At 37.5% G+C, this 19,680-nt stretch overlaps 1 protein-coding gene across 1 annotated transcript in view; it reads right to left on the bottom strand.

Moving 5' to 3' along the window:
* The window catches only part of AstA-R1 (allatostatin A receptor 1), a 148,126-nt gene that overhangs the window by 10,863 nt on the left and 117,583 nt on the right, over window positions 1-19,680 (bottom strand). The window contains exons 5-7 of the mRNA XM_064698877.1: window positions 9,041-9,230; window positions 8,892-8,987; window positions 7,917-8,067 (exon numbers count right to left, since the gene is read on the bottom strand). Coding sequence (XP_064554947.1) covers window positions 7,917-8,067; window positions 8,892-8,987; window positions 9,041-9,230 — 437 coding nt within the window. The remainder of the gene's footprint in view (window positions 1-7,916; window positions 8,068-8,891; window positions 8,988-9,040; window positions 9,231-19,680) is intronic.

Here is a 19,680-nt window from a genome sequence, read left to right as displayed (position 1 = left end):
TAAGGTTCGAACTATTAACGCCGAAGTTAATTATGAAGAAATTTCCGATGCTTAAAGTGGGAATGCGGGAAGAAGAAGCACAGCCACATATGTGTTTTCTTAATACAATAGAGTTCTATAAGGGAATAAAACAACAAGAATTATCTTAAGCCCATTTACTTATAAATAAATATAATAAATATGTAAGAATCATCTGGCAATATTCAACTACAGTGAAATCAAAATATCCAAACATCTGCACAGAAAATAACAATCAGCTATGCATACATATAGATAACCGATATTGCACGGATTCGGTATTGATAAATATTCTTGATTGAACTGCTTTGCAACCTCAGAACTATAACCATTGCTGCATTCAGCGTACATGTGTTGTTGCATGTGGTAAGCCATGGCCAAACTGTGGCAGGTCTTCGCTGGTGGCCGGCAATCGTTGAATCGGGCATAATATAACTCATTTGAGGCGCGATAAGTTTCAAGTGGCTTCGAGGCTTCCATAAAGCCGCTAGCCAAGTGTAAATGATTAAAAGGGTGGAGGGGCCGTGGTCGGTTATATGGAAAACAATAAAACACACTGAAGAGAAGGTTGGAGAAACTACGTTCTACTTTTGGTTTTGGTTAAGGGTCCGGGGCGGGTGTGGGTGCGGATCCGGGACTGGAGCTTGATTCGCGTAGGCGGCAAATTGTAAATCTCAATGAAATGCTTAACCAATACAAAAATGCACAAAGGTGGGCAAATGTAATGAAACGGAAAACGGAAAAACCAGATGAAACGAGGCTAAAGGAAATCGCGCATGGCACAATTGTTAATAATCGCAGACACGACCCAACCAACAACCCACAAGGCAGCCCGCTTCTGTGGATGGGGGTGGCGGTGGGGGACCATCCCATTCATTCATATGGCAAAATGGCCGACAGCGCCGGAATTGAAATCACTTTGGTTGTATTACGCGCCATGGCCAATGAACATGTCCCGCGCTAACGGCGACAGTCGTCGTCGTCGACGTAATCTGCACTGACATTTGCGCCTGTAAGGAGCAGCCAGGTTGATATGATGCTGATATGAAGCGGGTGCCAACCCATCCGCGACCCCGAGCGCCACGCCGTCGATCTAACAGAGTTATTGTGAGGAAAGAAAATGAGCAAAATGTTGCGAATATTGCGATTGTTTTGCATTCCTGACGTATTAATTAAAGAATAAATTGCAAAGGACATTATTTGCAAGGGCAATGTCAGACGGCCCGATGACGATTACGATAACGATGACAATGATGACCAAGTTAATGATAGTAGCCAAATGATGTTATTTACGACCTATTGCGCACACAATGAATAACACGTATCACATATCCGAACCCGTGACACGTTGTATAACTCGTTATTTGATCTTCCCCTTCTTACACAATATTAAACTGGAGTTGTACATTTAGCAAAGGATTTTATATTATAGGGGAGCAGTATTGCCAGCGTTTGAGAAAAAGAAGCAACAAAAGCTGGTTCCAGGTGAAAGAGCGAAAAAAGCCTGATTAAATTTGCTGTTTTTAATTTGTTGTTTAGAAAATATTGACACATTGAATAACACGTATCACATATCCGAACCCGTGACACGTTGTATAACTCGTTATTTGATCTTTCCCCTCTTACACAATATTAAACTGGAGTTGTACATTTAGCAAAGGATTTTATATTATAGGGGAGCAGTATTGCCAGCGTTTGAGAAAAAGAAGCAACAAAAGCTAGTTTGAGGCGAAAGTGGGTGAAAATGTCGTTAAGAGCAACAAAAGACTGATCAAATTTGCAGTTTTTAATCAAAATCTCTATATATAAAATTGTTTGTCCTCACTGACTGACTGACTGACTGATTGATTGGTGATCAACGCACAGCCCAAACCGTAAGATCTAGGAAGTTGAAATTTTCACTTAGTTACCTTATGTGATGAAGGTGCACGTAAGGCGGGGTTTCGGGAAATTCCGCTCCCAAGTGTGGAAAAATCGCGAAAATGTTGGTATGAAACAAAAACATTTTTAAAGATCTTTGTCAAAATTCATCTGATAGGTGTTTCGCACATTTTGGAAAATCCACCCCTTCTTGCTGGAAATGGGGATGAAGTTTTAAATTGTGTCCGATTTGCTTCAAACTTATTTTCAAAGCTCTGCATAAGAATTTAATGAATACGTATTTCAGCGATTTGGAAAATTCCACCCGCAGCAGTGGTAAATTGGCGGAAATAGTTTGTATGAAAGTTGTTTGTTGACCATCCGATCAGTTTCAAAATCATTTTCAAAGCTTTTTGAGAACATTTAATTTTTACTTTTTACATTTATTTGCCACGGGAAGGCCGGGCTATACCCGCTAGTATAATATAAAATATTAGATTCAATATTTGTTATGCATCAAAATTACCCTAAATTACTTTTTTGATATCAAAATAAAGTGTCGACTTAAATTATTGATGAAATATAATTAAGTACGGCTTAAAAGAGAAAAGAGTACGCTATTGCCACCAAGAGATACCCTGTTCGCAGCTCTCATTTGCTTTATATTAATACACAATTCAGTGCCGATCATTACTGAATTTCCAAGTCTTTATTATTATTATTATTAAACTCGATTTGTGCATATACCAAAGAGTAATGCTATATGCCCAGCAGGGAAAGGTTTCTAAAGTGTAAAATATTCTTATTATGCGTATGCTAAACCTTAATTGAGAGATGGATATCAATGGGGAACGATTTCCGGGAAACGGGGTTGGTATCGACAACTCTTAATCAATCTTACTTTTGTAAGATATACGAGTACTTATATTCTAAATTTTCCAAATTCAGCTTTCTAGGTCTTTAATGTCTAGACTTTCATACAGTAGGACTATCAGACGGAAGGACGCATGGATATAAATTGGCTGAATAGGTAGCAATAAGGAATATATTAACATTCAAAATGTCGGAATTGCTTCCTGCTGACAATTCCAAATGTTTGTAAATACAGAATTATAATGTACCATTTTATTTCTTAATTTTTATAGTGATAGTGACTTAATCAAGATCGCAATATATAAATTCAGCAATAGGCGAAAACCAAGCTTCGCAACCGATAAATATCGAAAATATAGTAATATTTTCATGAGACCTTACTCAGCTCTGTTAAGGTTTAGCACCCGTAGTTCTTGCTATAAAGACTTTACTCTCTCATAAACTTCAGCCAAATATGAGAAAACTATTAGAGCTTTAATGTCAATGTGGAATGCGTGTCCCGGAAAAACTGGGCGAATAATGTGCGTGAGGGGATCGCGAACTCAAGTTGATTAATTTGGCTGAGTGACAGCAGGCGCGACAGTTTCTATGGTGTTGCTATATGGCTAAATCCCAGGCGCAATTTGAGCACGCCAAATATTAACGAGTCGGTCCGGTCCCCAATGCCACACACTCTGCACACCCTGCACACCCTGCACACTCCCCCTACATCGTCTGGTTGGTCCTCGTATGTCATATGGCATACACTTCAGTTTATAGCTTTTTATTAGGCGGCTCATAAAGTTTAAAGGCGCGTAGAAAAAGTTTAGCCTACAAGTTTTCTGGTCTACTGTCAACTTGTGTCTATGCCAGAAACATCCGGAATATATCTCCTCCAATCAACCACTCCCATCACAGGGACAAACCTTAGGCCATTCCATTTCACAATGTAGTTAAATTTCATAGCATGTATCTCTATCTGAGGCAATTGTATCTGTAGCTTTTGTAGCTATGGCTAAAAAATGGAGGAGCCGAAGTTTTATGCCGTTTCAAACTTTATAGATAGTTATGGCATTGTACATATATGCATTGTGCTATATGCATGTTATATGGTCTATCATCTGAAGTGTTCAGCATCATAAATTCCTAAAAGGAATGTAGGGCAACATCTTTAAATGTGCGCTTATTATTTGGCCAGGCAATTAGTTTCATATCGATTCATCGACGAACCAGCTAAGGCAGCTGAGAACTTTTTCCGCAAAGTTTTCTATTTATTTTTCAGCTCATCAAATGCAGAAATATTGCTTTTAATTTATGCGGGCAGCGTAAATTACATACAAATTTCAGTTTTAAAAAAGCTATGACTTTACTTGAAACAACGGAAGAATATTTAGTTTAAAATAGAGATGAAATAAAAAAAAATTTCATAAGCTGTCGTTGCCTATTTTACAAGAATTTAAGACCGTTAATGAGTCTGTTTCACCTAAAACCAAGCTTCAAGGATTTATTTTATGTTAATTCTCTTAAATGCAAACTTTTAAATTCAATTGAGTGTGCTGGAAAATGCGTAACAAATAGTGTTTGCAATAAATGAAAAGCACTTAAGCCTTGACCGACACATAACCGCAACTTCAAGAACGAATAACTTTAAGAGCTGAAATAAACTAAACTTGGAATAAAGTAGAGCCACCGAGCTCTGTGGTGCCGCATGCCACACGGGGCAGATTCGAGGCGTGTTTTTGCTTTTGTTTTAGCCTTGTTGTTTTATTTTATTATTTATTTACGATGACAACAGTTTCCCCTGTACCCATAAAATAGCTAAAAAGGGTATACGTTGATTTCAGAAAGTTTAAGTACTTTTCGATATGGATCTACATCCACGGAACTTTCCTTGCTCCCCTGGAATCTATAAATATCTATTGCCAGCTCCTGACTAAAGAAGAATTTTATAAATATAAGTACATATGTATGCTACTATAAAGGCTACTCAGATTGGGTATATTTCACTCCGCAGCTTGGTACTTTCTTTAGGGCACTTCATAGTCGGGCACTCTCGACTAGGACACTCTTGCTTTTGTTTTTCTGTACATGTGAAGTGCTAGTTGAATGTTGCTCGTATATTTTTGTTGTGTTTTTCTATTCTTTTTTGTTTTTGTTTATTTTTTTTGTGATGCGTTTAGGCGTCAAAAGTTTGATCCATTTTTATGTGCGGGCGAGCAATAAATTGAAACGCCAAATTTGCCAGCGAAATGCTCAACTGTTTGTCAACAGAAAACAAAAACAAAGAATTGAAACATGGCAATGACATTTGGGGGTCCAGGCCAAATAAACAGCAAAACCAAATAAAAGACCCAACCATGGCACAAGTTTGGCGGCCATATCAGGCGCACAGCGGATATGTGGAGTCGCACTTGTAATACCCTTTATATTTCGCTATCATGTTCCCGTTTGGAACGTGCTTGTCGACTTACAGAGTATCTCATTCACATTTTCCGATCAAAGAATTTATAAATCGAAATAACTTTGACATTATAAATTCCTGTTCAGCAACAAGAGGCGAACCGATTGCTGTTTTGCCGATATCTGCTTACAGGGTATCCCATAGTCAAAATATCCTACTTGTCGCCAAAGTAATTGTGATTTATATGCTATGCTAGACGGCACAACATATCGACCCGGCTCCCCATTTCCTTTCCCTAGGCCCGTGCCTGTGCTTGCCAATGTCAGCGAATGGAGCTGTGTAAATTGCTCTATGAGTAGCATTAGACGCGAGCTCCACAAGTGCATATATTAGCACAGGGTGTTCGCATATAGGCACATGGTCACACATGCACACACACACACACACACACACGCACACTCAGGCAAATAGGCGAACAACTGCAGTTAGTGGGTTATCATTGTTGTTGTGATGATGTTTGTGTTGAATGACAACATTGGCCACAAGTGCGGGTTGCTGTGCCACATCCTTCCGGCATGAAATTGCTCTGACACGCCATGCTGTTGTTCTAGACCACGTTAGATGTCGCACTCCACGATTTGCACTCCTTGTTGCTTGTTGGGCCAAGGTGCTAAGAGCTCTCCGTGCCTGCCTGAATGCGCCCTCCAAAGCATGGATGTAGTTTGTCAAAGCAGACATTTTAACTGGAGAAGTAGCTCTTAAAGCTAAATTGGGTATTGATTCTTTTAGAGCAGTATGCGAAATATATGAGAAATAAAAGTATAAAAATATGTTATAAACGTAAATAGGGATAGAAAACAATTTGGAAGCACGCAGAAGAACACCAGAATTTAAAATCGTATAGAAACAATATAGATCGCATCATATTTTTGGAACTGACCTAATGAAGAAAATATAAAATAATAATAATAAATATATATCTTCATAAGTATATGGGCAATTTCGGGTTTTATTTTCGACCTACAGCAGACTGGAGTTGAATAACAAACTTATCGAATTGAGCTTAATTATTGGACACATTATAATACTAAGTTTATGTGAATTGCATTGCAATTGACTATAGATGTCAGTTTCTGGAGCATGAACTTGTTTAAAATAAGTACTTCTTAATTTAGTTTACAATCAAATTAACAGACAATTGTGTCGAAAAGTCTGCGTCAGATCTCTTGAACGCCATTCGTATTAAATTCATTCAAATTTAGTAGATGAGCAGGAAAATTGTTCTTTAACAAAATCATCATTTGGGGAAACTTTCCTGCGATGTGAAAAAGCGCTTCTCTTGATGCACAAAGATTGCTTTGTACACAGTTTGTTTTCCCTTGGTACTGGTGAAATGCAACTTAATTGCAAAATATACACTACAATTTGGCTCTCCCTTGGAGGGAATGCCAGCATTATTAAGTTGTACATTGGCTTCGACGCCATTGTCTGTCTCTAGCGCCGGCTTTGGATGCCAGCTGCTAGCTCATACTGAATGTATGTATAAGGACTGGGACGGCTGTCTGGTCTGGCTGTCTGAGTGTCTGTTGCTAAACAACAACAATGTGTTCTTGGCTGTGTTTGCACAGTGGCTCGAGTTTCAATCAAAGCATTTCACAAAATTGTCACAAATGCTGAAATTTGATATCTGCTTAGGAATTGCAGTTAGTTTTTTTTTTTTTTTTAGATAGAAACGCTTTTAAATATCACATTCTAATATTTAAACCGCAAACCGGCTTAAAACCGGAATTCTAGGTTTTGTTTTAACTATTATTTGAATCTAACCATATTTGGTTAATGCGATTAGGCAGAACTTAAGATAAGCCTATGATGGCAAACCAAGGTTGGAGTCATAACCCAAGTTCAAGAATGTCGAAAAGCAGATTCACGAACCGAACCGAAAGGCGGGAGCTGGTTTGAACCATGAGCCGAGTAACCGAGTACATTTATAAAGGTAACTACCAATCTTCTAAAGAAATTCACTCAAATATTTTCATTTTTGTATCTCAAGCGAGTAACACAGTACAGGTAAAGCACAAGTTGGACTGAGCTGTGACAATCGCCCAACGAGGATCCGGATTCCAAGTCCAGGCTAGTGTCTGTATGTAGTACTGTCTTACCTAAAGGCCATATTACCTACTGCTATTAAAGTAAGTTATTATTATTGCTTAAAACTTTAAGTCTATACTTTTAATAAAATAATTTAGCATTTGGGCTAATGTCATCAGATGAAATGCGGCTGATTAAGAATGCCAGTTGCACAGTGCAGCGGGTTGGTTACATGCTTCTGTGACTCTGACATGGCTCCAATCCTGGCGGAACGCTGTCAGCGCGACGTCGTTGTCCTTGTCGTGTTTGTCACTCCGGGCTGCGTACTGTGTGTGTGCGTATGTGCTTGTGTGTGCAGTGAGTGTGGTTAGTAGCAAATATATTGCAAGCTACTTTCAAGCACTGGAAAATATGAGTTTACGCCAACAATAAGCAATATATATGCATGTATACACGATGTATTGTATGGAAATTGTGTCTGCTTTTGGAGTAGACGTCACTTATGTCGCCATTCTGCAATTTCACGCAATTTCCGTGTGTAGAGCCGCGAGCTAGTGACAAATTTGGCGGCGAGGCATGAATAATGCTCACACATTAATCAAAGAGTGGAGGAGTGGAGGAGGGGTGTAAGCGCGACGTAGTGGGAGCCGCACCCAGATTAGAGGCCACAAAGCGTGCAATCAATTGCTTGACTTACCTGAAAGCCAACCAGGCTCCAGACCTCCTCCTCGGTGGAGAAAACGCAGGCGGTGCCCGCACGTCCATGATACTGATAGATCCGTACAGAGTGGGCCAGGGCTACGGGTATAGCAGTCGTCACAATTGTTATCCAGGCGCACATAATAGCGCTGCGTGCAAAAAAAAAAAAAACAAAAAACAGCAGAAAAAAAGAAAAAATAAAATGGGTTAGATAATTGGCAGCCATTTAAACGTTTGTTTTTTATTTGCACGTTCCTGTCACTTTAATTTTTATTTTTTACTTCAATTAAATGTTAATAAATTCGATTTTATTCTGTCATGTTAAACGAAGCTGTTTATTAACCTGGCGGTTAATCTATTGTACATGAAAATATAATACTTATGGCAGACAGCACTAATTTATAGTTAAACACGAAATTTATTAGCCTTGGCTCGTTGAATAAAAAAATAAACGTAATAATACAAAATATTAAAATATAAAAAAATATATAAAATTAGTAAGGATAATAATAATTAATAATAATAATAATAATTATAATAATAATTTATTATTATTTATTTAAAGTCTATTTGTTAAAGATATTAAAAAGAGTGTTTAAATTTGACCAAAGAACTAAAAATGCATTGCAAAAAGAGATAAATTGATTTCAAGCTACAATCAATTTAAAATAAAAATTTAATCCAAACTTTGAATATGCTTCGTAGTTTAAGTATAGTTGCTTAAGTTGACGCTCATATATCTTTCAAATACATTCAAATGTGTGTTTTTTTTGGATTAAGTTGAGTCGAGTCCCTGTGTCGATATTAAGATTTATTAAACTACGCCATATTAAACTACGGCCGTGTGCTAAGCCGAATACCACCCAAAGCAACTCGGGCCAACTCTGGGGCCTAACTAAGCCATTGGCCAAACACAAACTAATTGACGTAATTACAGGCACTATCAGAGCAAGTGTAGTATGTTGTTACTTACAGAGTGGCGTTGCGCTCGGTGCGGAGGGACATACTTGTGACGGGATGCACGACGGCCAGGAAGCGATCGAAGGACATCAGGACGAGGGTGTAGACACTGTAACGCAGCACAATGTTACACTGGCCATATTACGCTTTCAGCCAACTCACCTGCAGTGGCATGTGACCACAATCATGTACTGCACAAATTTGCACCACACATTGCCAAATGGCCACTCCGGCAGCACATAGTCGGTAGCTGTGAACGGCACGCAGAAGATGACGAAGAGTATGTCCGAGACGGCCAGGTTTATAATCAATAGGTTTGTGGTTGAGCGCATTTGTTGGTTAACGACCACCACTAAACGACATGTAAGGAAATGTATGCAGAGGGAAATATAGAAACAATGAAACAAGATTGGGTGGGTGTGGGGGGTAAGGGTAAGGTAAGGGATTGAGGTGAAAAGTTCATTAGTTTGATATTCGGTATTTCCATGTTCCAATATGTATAGGATTAATTATTACTTCGATAATATAATGATACCCTAGCTGAGGATTTACGTATATTAAGCGGGGTATTTTGGACTCTGATTCATTTTGACCAGAAGCCACTCGTATATTTATATATATGGGCTCTCAGTTTGAAAGTTATAAATAAACTTAATTTAATTTGATTTTTTGGTTAATTACAGTTTTATATTTGTTATGATTAGAAAATATAGAACATAGAAATAACCCCCACATCTGATATCTGCTTGCCTCCGAGGCAAAATAAATATTTAGAAGGCAATCCCTCGCACTGCTCTAAACTGTTTGATTGAGTTTAACTTTATCATCAAGCTACTATGCGCGGATGTTCTAAAGGGTTTTTCACGTCCAGCACATTAGAGTTGACGGCCTTGTTACATAATAGCATCAGGTTCTTTGTTTGCATAGCCCGTAAGCCTTTCATTATGATATTAGGTTAGTTTGCTTCAGCCCTGATTGGCTTCCTTTATTTGCTATTATTATAATACTCTGGGTTGTTATACATTAATATGTGTTTAGCAATTAGCACCTCCTTTGTTTGCATACCCATGAACGCTGAGCCTTTAATTATATTTGCATTAAACTTCAAATTCCCAATAGACCAAGCCAGAAAATTCTCTTGCTCACAAGTTGAGAAATTCCTAAGCTCTACGTCATATCACCAAGGAATTTCCATCGTGCTGTGTGGCTATAGGTTTAATAAAAGTTTACTCTTTGTCTGTGGATAAAAATCAAATCAATTTCAATGCTAAGCTGGCTTAGAAAGTTTCGTAATAAATATAAGTTTTGCTGCGATTCAAAAAGGTGAATTTGCGTCTTTCGATAAATGTCAGCTACGAACAGCAGGTGCTTAGTACGGCAAATCAACTATATGCTCACTTAGTAAGGCAAATTAACTATATGCTCAGTTATTAAACACGTGTGCAAATATTTCGCTTTTGCAATAAAATATTAATATGAAAATGAAGAAAAATGTAACAAAGCTTACAAATATGCTGTTCAAATTTGGAAATTGTGTGAAAAACAGTGAATCGAAGCCTCAAATCATATCCAAATATCCGAAGGCAAAACACACAGAATTTAATTATTGACTGGACTATTAAATGTGTGCATAAAAAAAGTCATTTGGATATTATATTTCATGAAAAACTTGACAGATAAAAATGACGATGCAAATGCTCTTTTATATTTTCAAACATTAATATTTGAATCTCAATAAATTTTTAAAGTATTTTTACAACTATGGCAGAGAGTATCAGGTTCGTCTGCCCGTCTATTTGTTACTTTGAAAATTTCTCCCTCTTTGAAAACTATTCATAGTTGCGTCCTTCTGTTGCAAGCAGTACATATGTCGAATCGGACGCTTATATCAAATAGCTGTCAAGGGAAGGATTGGACAAAAAACAAGTTCTTATATGAAATGTCATTTACCAGTTTTACTATTAGCAAAATCTTATCATCATCGGATTACTATCTCGTATTGTTTGGAAAACTTTTCTGTTTTTTAAGATATCTTAACGAAGCTAACATATTTGGAAACCGTATCAGATTAGACTACTAAATTATCACGTTATAGCACCTAAAAAAAAATCGATATTGTTATCGTTATCGCTGTCGATGTGGATCCTTTGCATTGCCTCAACACTTAACTAATCAAATATTCGATAGTTTTGCTGCACTTAATGCTAGATAATCTTAATCAGTTAGATAACACAAACAGATCTGAGTATGGGCTTGTGGATTATTTGAATGGGATAATGTGTCTTCTATTTTATGGGCCGTTCAGCAACTGTACCTCTTGAACTTTCTTATCTCAGCTCCAACTTTAAACGACATAATATTAAATAACTCACAACTATTTTAACTTTACTTTTAATAGCTGTACACAGGGCAACACTCTCTGCAGCGACACAAGCCAATTCTGAGCTGATCTGTGACCCCAGACAACTTTCTTGGCTGAAAGAACTGTATCCTCGCCGCCCAACGCCCAAGTTTTCCTGCCAATTACGCGCGGAAAGATGAAACTCAAAGCGACTGTAGCTGGACCCAGAGCTGGAGCAGGCTCCCGCATTGTTTCCAAGCAGGTCCTTGTTAACTTCTTTGTTGTTGCTCTTCCTTTGCTTCTCGATGCTTCTTTGTTGCTGTTGTTGCTCCACAATTTGCTTGAGCGGCAGCGGCGACAGACGAAAGCCACTTGCAATTAGCCAAACAATTTATGTTTCTCTGTTCAAAAGTAGCGCAGCGGGTGAATTCTATAGAGCGTTCAGTGGAGGGTGGTGGGGGGGGGGGGGTGATGTTGTGCGATGGTGGGTTGGTGGCGGTTGCGTTGTATTGTCACTGTAACAAAAGTCGCCTCTAGTCGCGTGCAAGTGTGGGGGCACATGCATGATGTGAACGCTTCAATGGATTGATGGGGCACGCTGCCAACAAAATAGCAAACGATGGTGTGTGTCTATGTGTGTGTGTGTGCCTCTGTGTGTGTGTGTGAAGGGACTGTAGGTCACTAAAAGTGCAGCGCGGCAAGAAATTTTTGGTAAAAGGAAATTTTCGCCACGCGGAGCTTTATACATATAGAAAATGAAGCGGCTTATACCCTGTACTTTTTTGTACTAGTGGTCGCAGTGAATAGGCGATATTATGGCACAGCTTTTCTATCGATAGTTTCAAGAGGCGTTGGCTTCAGATGGCTTATAAGATATATGTCATGGAACGGTGAAAAAAAATTTATCGCTCAAAGTGGGCTAAGATGTGTGAAAGTAGGTCTAAAAATGTCAGAATTGGCAAAAAAGGTTGAAAATAGAAAAACGCATCATCGTTGCTATCGGTAGTTATAGTTGGTTTGCAGTACTATAATGCTCTATAATTACGTGCAGCTGCCTCAGAGTGTGGAAGAGCCAAAAATGATGAATTTGCTTACTATGGCAGCTCTTTAAAATGCGTCACACTTACCTTGGACTTACTTTAGACTGAACCTTGAAAATGGATCTGAAGGTAGTACAGCGTTCTCTTAAGGCAGAGAAGAAGTCATAACTCTAGTTATTGCGCCCATCTTCTAAACTTGGTTTATTTCAATCAATCAATTGTTCCGATCTGGAATTCCTATCTGATTGAATTCTATCATGAAATTCGTGATTCATCAGGGTGACGAATGTGACGAAGGCGACATTATAGAACTAATTAAGCGCTTTGCAGTTAAGCATAAGATTAGCATGAAACTTAATTCTCTTACTATTCAACTATCGGACACCATTTTCATATTTCATTTTTAAAATTTCATCCGGTTAGTTTAAATTTAAATAACAATTTTTTAATTGAATACAAATTATATCATTCACAGTATGTAATTCAAGAGATAGAACAAATAAAACACCATAACATAAATAATTTATAACAAATCTAATATAGCCGCAGTCTACCATTTACTATTACATAAGTTACATTATAGTAACTATAAACCAGTATTAATTATTCGCTTGGTAGAGATCAGAAGGCACTGATCGATTCCAGCGCAAAATAAACGGAAGAAATTCAAAAAATAAAAAAAAAACACATTTACTACAAGGTAACTCCAAGTCGTGCACTCTCGCAGCGAGAACATTTACTTGTTATACGTATTTGTTGCTGATGTTTGACTTGTTGTTTGTTGTTTTCTGCTGTTGTTCGTGTTGCTGCTGCTTTTGTTGCTGTTGCCGCAAATCAATTTCCTTTGAAACATATTTAGCCCAGGATGTCGAGCGGCAGGTGGTGGGAGTAGGGGAAAAATAAATAAAAAATGACAGCAACAGCAACAGCAAACAACAAAAAGTGGCAATAACAGCAACAGAGAAGTCACAAAATTTGAACAATAAATATAAGTTGCCTCGGTTTGTCTTGGGGCCAAGTGTGCCACATGCGCTATTTTTTTCTTTTATTACTATTGGTTATTATTGTGTGGGTGAGCATATGCAGTACTCATTTTGAATGCTTGCCACTTTGCAGGTGCTGTTTTTTTCAATTTTTCTTATATGCTTATTGCAGAAAGAGGCTTCTCTAATTTGGTAGCGTGATATCAATCAAGGTAGCTGAAAAATGATTGTGCTGTTCGGAATATGTTTCCCAGAGTACAAAATACATTTCAAAAGATTAATCAACCTATAAAGGACATCATTTAATAATATCATTGTCTGGTAAGCAGCCAAATTGGCTTGGATTAGCATAACAAGATAATATATAATCAGAATGTTGTGTAGACAGTTTCTTATACCAAAACAGGTGGCATGTCCAGTGAAAAGCATGCTCTTATATTTTTTTATCGTTATATCCAGGGGTGACACTGAAATCTCTTCCAACCCAAGTCCAATTCTCTGTGACAGCAATTTTTTTTGTTGGTTTCAGACCTCAAGTATTTTGTCAAGAGATTTGGTCAAAAACACCCCCGAAGAAAATTGATTATATAAAGCCAATGAATGGAATGTAAACTATGTGGATTTTGTGAGCATTCTGCAATTTCCGTTTTAAGCTTTTCATTTTAGTTTACTTAATAATATTGTATTTTACAAAAACTCTAGTTAACTATTGGTTACCAAAAGCCTTCAAAATAATCTGACCATAAAGATGTTGTTTTATTGAATTGATCAAGGAATGAAAATTCAATGTTGGAACCTGCACATGCTTTAATTCTCCAGTGAGCTCGTATTAAATATGTATTTAAATGCTGTTTCGGAAACTGAACTTGGAAAAGTTAAATCCTTAGAAGCTCCGAATATGTAATGCTCGCAATAATTTTAATAGAACACACAATTGTAAATTATATATTGAACCGTTTTATTAAAATCTTGAATATATATGGTTTAAGCCAAGATCGGAGTTCAAGAAGTTGGAAATCTTGGTTCCTGAACCAAAACCTAGTGGCAGGTAGTCAATTTAAACTGTTAACCAAACCTTTTACTTATGCATATGCATATACATATACCTAAACTCAACATCCATACTCTCTAGCCAAGATTTGAAATCTTGCTGTGACAGAAGTGACGCGGAAGATAGTAGCTTGAACTAGTGCACATAATTAACAAATTATTGTGTTCTTAGTCGCAACAAGCATATAGAAATGTCTACTGAGCAACATATGGTTAAATATGAGGTGCGCAGCACGAGAGAATCAGTTAAATCTCTTATGCTTCTAGGAATATCCCCATGAGGATTCCTTTATGATATAAAACATTCGCGATGTTTTTGTTTGTTTAAATATAATGCACGCTCAAATGTTATCCCAGACTGCTGTGCCACAGCACTATAATACCCCTTTCAATATACATATATATTATTAATATAACTAGTTTAAGCTGCCAACATTACGTAGCATATCACTTGTCTTATTATATAAAACATAGAAAAATAAAACACCTTTTTCCACCGATTGTTCCCATGGAAATTAAGCATGTCGCCTGCAGCAAGAAAAATTGTCCATACCATAGAGATTTCATATAAATTTTAAAAGGGGATACACATATTGAATAGAAACAGATAGAGAGACGGGCATCAGGACATGACTATATCAATTACCATGGTTATGTATGCCATACAATTTTCCGAATCCGAGCTGTGTTGCACATTTCGTAATAAATACAGTGATAAATTCATAATAGTTCCCGCTGGTCACAAAAAGTTTTCATTTTTTTTCTGTTGAGTTCCGCTTCTGGCTAGCTGTCAGTCATTTGCAGGCAGTACCAATTAATACGTATACCCACACAAACACACACTCACACACACTCGCACACACTGCTACTGTTGCCGATAACAAGTAAGCCATTATGACTGATATTTTGTGGTGTAAAAAAAGGGTCAGGTTAAAAGTATCTATGAGTATGCTGGACCATTAACTGACGCTGAGCTGAAGGTAAAGTTTTATGTTGCTTGCTTTACAAAATAATAAAGTGTAGCATAATTTATGGCGCCGGCGGCTGAAAAAAATATACTTATATAATAGAAATAGAATAGGGGAAAAAAGCAAAGCTAAAAAAGTTCTTCAAGCGCAAAAAACGCTGTTATTTAATGCCACGTTACACACACACACACACACACTGAAGCAAACTAGGATCAAATAAACAAATAATCAGGCGTCGCTCAAGCATGTATGTGTGTGAGTGTGTCTTTGTTGTATACACACGCGCACAACGGATGTCGGCAGGGCCATATTTACAGCTTGCCATATAAATTTTCTTTTATGTTACTTTAATGTCATACATTAGGCAAAATATTGATGCATTTCAAGTGCGTGCGACCCTTAAATGTTGTCGTTGTTGTTTTGTTGCTTTCGTTTCGATCTGCATCAACAATTGTAAAACTGAAACGAGAGAGCTATATAAAGCTATATCCACATATTCGCACCAATCCTTTAATCCTTGAATTTATCTATGAACAACTTTAAAAACAACATGGAATGCTCTAGTCGGGAGTGCTCGACTAGGAGATACTGTCCGTGCAGCTCCAAGCCGCCACCACAAACATTTCAGCTGCCTTCTCTATACAAACGTACACATAAACACCCACACAGGAATGGATTACTGCTATGCTTCTTCTTGGCTTACCTCGATATTATGATAAATGCATTCTTGATTAACTTATAACTTATGATATAGAAGATTATCTATATACCAAGGAGCAAGGCACTACCTCTAAAATTCTAATATCTGCCAGATGCATTTGCAGACGGACAGACTGACATAGCTAGATAGACAAAGCTTATCGTCTGACCAAATACATATATAATTTATATATATAACTTAAAGGGTCGGAGATGCTTACTTCTGCTAGTTACATACATTTGCCGAAAAACATGATACCCTACATTACCCAGTTTCAATGGGATCCTAGCTGTGGAATCTGTAAAGCTATCAAGACTCATAAAAGTCAGCTTCATGCGGGTTTTAAGGCGTTCATAAATATTACAGACAGTTTAAAGAGCTAGAAGCTTACTCAACTGACTGCAATTTGCAATTTCCTCTTGCCCGAAATTCTGTTCCATAATTAAAATCTGTAAAGCTTTGGGACCTTAACTGCCATAATAAATTGGGTAACAACAAGTCTGATGTTACATTTGGATGCAATCGACTGCGAAATACTCTTCATAATGAATAACAGCTGTAGATAAATGACAAGAGTTTTCTTTCTTATTGGTCTGTTATATCTAACAGTCAAAAGTAGTTAATTATTAACTGTGACTTGGGAACAGCTGGGTGGACCGCATTTTATTTGCTCGATCTTTTGGAAATGACATCAGTAGTCTACTTGCAACATTTCGTGACTATAACTGTAGCCGACTTCGAGAAAAAATTATGTATAGTTAATTAATAAGATCGGTTACGGTTTTAAGTATCATAAAATAATACTTTATGCGAGCTTTAATATAATTAGTAATTAAAATCAGCTTAAACATAGTTTAAAAGCCAATAATTGGTCGCAACGGACAATTTGCTTTACATCATTTCGATATACTTCTTGCAGTTTTATTTTCAGCCTATGTCATTGAGTTTTTACTATCATGAAGACTCGGGCAATTAAGTCATGTTCTGAAATCAGAGAGAAAATGAGCTTCAAATATATTTTGATGGGCAGCACATAAAGACTAGCTCTGCATTCATTCGGAACGGCACATTTAAATGAGACATAAATTAAATTCAATTTAAATTTAACTATGGCATTGAGACAGAGCTGTCTAATTGTTGTTAACAGCTGTCCCTGGCATTGCTTTATGAGGCAATTGAAGTGTGCTGCCAGAACAAGGCTAAGCCATGTCTTCCAAATGCATAAATAATTACGCTGGAAGCTCAAGGCGCAGTCACACGCACACACATACGCACAACTACATAGCTATAGTAACAGATACATGTCCATATAGCATGTATAAACGCTGGTAGATAATAGCAAGGACCTTTTGTTTGACAGCCAAACAATGCCGGACACATATGTACTGGACCCTCTGCTCAGCAAACTCAGGACGATTAATTTAAATTTTCGCAAATTTTGTGCATGTTTCTGATGAGCGACCACATCCTGCCCTATGCATGTGTGTGTGTGTGTGTGTCTATGCTACATGGACATCCGGTTGCACATAATACGACGGATATGCAAACAGCCCAACCAAAGACGAAACACAAGTTTTGCTTCCCACTCGGCCGACTGCTCGATTTAATAGATATCTGCCTGAGTTGTTGTCAGCTACAATGGGGCAATATCGAACGGTCCCGTTGAATATCTGGTCAGTATCTGCCGCCGGCTGTCACACAACACAACCTAAGCAAATAAACATCAGATGGGTAGGTCCGATTGAGGGGGCAGTAAAAGATTTAAATAAGTTGCTGGATACTCGCCCACGCATCAATCAAGCTATAATAAACTCAAATCTGCATAAAGGTTTTTTTTTTTAAAACTTTGTTTGTGTTGCTTGATTGTACTTTATGTGAATTACACTTGACGTTTTTTATTTGTCATTTCTTCACAGGTATTTGTTTTGCTACACAAGCCTACAAGTGCAGAAAAATAACAAAAACGAGAAAGAAGGGCTATCTTCGGCACGCCGAAGATTTAATACCCTTGCAGACCCAACCTATTCATAATGCTCATTTTGCTTTGCCCGTATCAAAGAAGCACAGGGAAAATAGGTAATGCCGACTATGATATCTTAAAAAACAAAAAGTTTTTCATACAACTTAATTTTGGACCGTTCGCTCCTATGGAAGCTATATGATATAGTGGTCCGATGCTGTTAGGATTTCGCATATAGATGAGGAGCATAGTAAAACTAATAAATGCTGAGCTTGGTCAAGATATCTTGATAGAAAAAACGTTTTTCATATAAGAACCTAATATTCGACCGATCGTTCCTATGGCAGCTATATGATATAGTGGTCCGATCCAGCTGGTTCCGACATATGTACTGCGTGCAACAGAAAGAGGGACTTCTGCAAAGTTTCATAAAGATAGCTTCAAAACTGAGAGACTATTTCGCATAGAAACAGACAGACGGACAAACGGACTGACGGACATGGCTATATCGACTCTGCTGTTGATTCTAATCAAGAATATATATACTTAATGGGGTCGGAGATATCTCCTTCTATGCGTTACACATTTCACGAAAAAATTATAATACCCTCTGCAAGGGTATAAAAAGTATGTTAATTTTATAAACTATTGGGCTGACACTTGAATTAGAAAAAATAAAATAAACATTTTTTATGCAAGCTTTCTCTTTGTCTGCTTGGGATACCTTTCTGTGCTTCACCCGCAACAAAGGCCCAAATAGTGGCACTTTTATCTTTGATTCCTACATCCGTATCCAACTTACATATTATCATGATCATTACTATTATACACATGTTTACATTCACATAATCGCCACCATCAGCAAACATACAATTTCAATCAATCAATAAGACTTTAGAATTTGCCGAATTCCCTGAGGCATTCCCAGCACAAGGAAATAGGAAAGAATATCTCTATATATAAAACTGTTTGTCCTCACTGACTGACTGACTGACTGACCGATTGGTGATCAGCGCACAGCCCATACCGTAAGAGCTAGGAAGCTGAAATTTACACTTTAGATACCTTATGTTATGAAGGTGCACGTTAGGGCGGGGTGTCAGGAAATTCCGCTCCCAAGTGTGGAAAAATCGCAAAAAACGTTTGTATGAAACTTTTTTGTTTACCAACCGACCGGCCTAAAACTTATTTTCAAAGAGTGTTTCATACTTTTCGAAAAAATCATTCCTTCTTGGTGGAAATTGTGTTCAAAGATTTGGTGGTTGACTTTTCGAGTTCAAATTTATTTCCAAAGATCTATAAGAATAATCATTTGAGACGTGTGTCACGACTTACGCAGAATCCAAGCTTATCAAAGATTTTTTGGGCGAAGTTTTAAGTTTTGTTCGATTTGCATCAAACCTATTTTCTACATTTTCTACATTAAAACATAATGAATACGTGTTTCAGCGCATTTGAAAATTCCACCCGCAACTGTGGAAATTTGGCGAAAAAAACTTATCTTAACTTTTTGGTTTATTATCGGTTTCAAACTCATTTTCAAAGATCTTTATCAGATTTTATTTGACACGCCTTCACAAAGTTCACCGCTTTTGGATCGAAAATGCGGGTCTTTAAACGCTAGAATATTATTCTTCCTCAAAATTCTTACCACAAGACGGAAACCTCTGAGAGATCAAGATGGTACGGGTAGATTTTAATTTTCCACGGGCGTTTACTTAGTGGAAAGGTAATATTAAATATCCGCTATTAATAAATAC

The sequence above is a fragment of the Drosophila montana genome, unplaced genomic scaffold, assembly GCF_035044405.1.
Source record: "Drosophila montana isolate Dmon_TW-CO22-7 unplaced genomic scaffold, ASM3504440v1 contig_1624_1, whole genome shotgun sequence".
Lineage (NCBI taxonomy): Eukaryota > Metazoa > Arthropoda > Insecta > Diptera > Drosophilidae > Drosophila > Drosophila montana.
This window is presented reverse-complemented; position numbering and strand designations above follow the sequence as displayed.